This window comes from Crocuta crocuta, unplaced genomic scaffold (genome assembly GCF_008692635.1).
Source record: "Crocuta crocuta isolate KB4526 unplaced genomic scaffold, BGI_CrCroc_1.0 scaffold334, whole genome shotgun sequence".
In the NCBI taxonomy this organism is placed as follows: Eukaryota; Metazoa; Chordata; class Mammalia; order Carnivora; family Hyaenidae; genus Crocuta; species Crocuta crocuta.
In genome coordinates, this window is record NW_027533260.1 from 5,255,000 (window position 1) to 5,256,761 (window position 1,762).

General features: G+C 65.5%; 1 protein-coding gene across 1 annotated transcript in view; it reads left to right on the top strand.

Annotated features, from left to right (window-relative positions):
- The window catches only part of NKPD1 (NTPase KAP family P-loop domain containing 1), a 9,167-nt gene that overhangs the window by 3,591 nt on the left and 3,814 nt on the right, over nt 1-1,762 (top strand). Inside the window, 2 exon segments of the mRNA XM_077747211.1 lie at nt 986-1,324; nt 1,327-1,758. Of these exon segments, the coding sequence (XP_077603337.1) occupies nt 986-1,324; nt 1,327-1,758 (771 nt within the window).

Sequence of the window (1,762 nt, forward strand, 5' to 3'; positions counted from 1 at the left end):
CTCATTTCTTCTCTGGCTTCCTGGCCCACAGTCTCCTCCCCTCCTCGGCAGATCCACCCCAAGGAAATCTTGTTTAAGATACAGCTCTAGCCCTGTCCTTCCCCTGTTCAGAAGCCCTCCGTGGGGCGCGCGGGAGAAAACCCAGCTTCCTCACTGGCTCCCACAAAGTCCCTCCTGTGCCCACCCCCAGACCCATCCCTTCTGAGCACTGGTCCCCTAACAGATGTTAACCGATCACACGGGCTGACGCGGAGCCAGGATCCATGGCAACTCAGGCCTGGTTCAAACCCTGCCCAGACCCCAGCTCCCGACTGTGGCCAGAGGGGCTGCGGGAGATTCACCTCCCTGCTCCTGGCCCTGCTGAGTGACAAACAGGGTCCTGGGAGGAGACGGCTGGCTAGAGGGAACCAGGGAGCCGCGTTCCGGAGCTCCTAGTCGTACTAGGTGACTGACACACGCCCGCTCATTCATTCACTGACCTCAATAGCAGGCGGACCCTGCCCCTCAACCTCTCGTGATCCATCCTTCAGACATTCCCTCCCCCGGTGCTTCCTTGCTGCCCAGGGGACACAGGATGACCAAACCGATCAGAGCCCTCCCCTTCCTGGTCTCACAGTTCAGAGAGGGAGGCAGACTGTCCCCAGAGAGGGATGACACCCCCCCTCCCAGTAGTGGGTAGGGTTGGGGTGGAGGAGCTCAGGAGGCACCTGAGCCCGCCTGGGGATCACTGAGGGCTTCCTGGAGGAGGAGACAGCTGAGCTGAGACCTGGAGGAGGAGGAGGAGCACCGAGCCAGGAAAATCTGCCCTGCTGCCCTCTGCTGCCCCTGCGCTGGGCTTCCGCGGCGCCTCGCACGCATTCTTTCGCTCCTTAGAGCCTTCCTTGCCCCCTCCGCCCTCCCCCGACTTGGGATCTCTGCTTCTGGCCCCACCCCCACGACATCGGGCCCCGCCCTCCGACCTTCCCCGGGCCCCGCCCGGCTTCAGGCCTCTCCTTCCGCACCTGCGTNCCGCGGCTGCTGTGGTACCTGGTGTTCCTGCAGCCCGTCATCACCGAGGTGCACCTGCGGCGCAAGAACGTCAAGTTCCTCTTCATCCGCTTCAGCGCCTGGCAGTACGCGGGCACCGACAAGCTGTGGGCCGGCCTGGTGACCACGCTGTGCGAGGGCATCCGCCACCAGTACGGCGCGCTGCCCTTCAGCGTGTACTCGGTGCTGGGCAACAAGCCGGCCACGACGCCGGGCTTCTGCCGGCGCGAGTGGCACTGCCGGCGCCGCGTGTGCCTGGCGCTGCTGGCGCTGCTGGCGGTGCAGGGCCTGGGCGTGGGNGCTCGGGGCTGCTCATGGCCGTGTACTCGGTGGGCAAGCACCTGTTCGTGAGCCAGCGCAAGAAGATCGAGCGGCTGGTGTCGCGCGAGAAGTTCGGCAGCCAGCTGGGCTTCATGTGCGAGGTGAAGAAGGAGGTGGAGCTGCTCACCGACTTCCTGTGCTTCCTGGAGATCTACCAGCGGCGGCGGCTGCGCGTCGTGCTCGAGGTCACCGGGCTGGACACGTGCTACCCGGAGCGCGTGGTGGGCGTGCTCAACGCCATCAACACGCTGCTGTCCGACAGCCACGCGCCCTTCATCTTCATCCTGGTCGTGGACCCCAGCATCCTGGCCGCCTGCCTCGAGAGCGCCGGCTCCATGAAGGGCACGGCCGACAACGGCTACCTCTTCCTCAACCGCACGGTCACGCTGCCCTTCTCCGTGCCCGTCATGGGCCG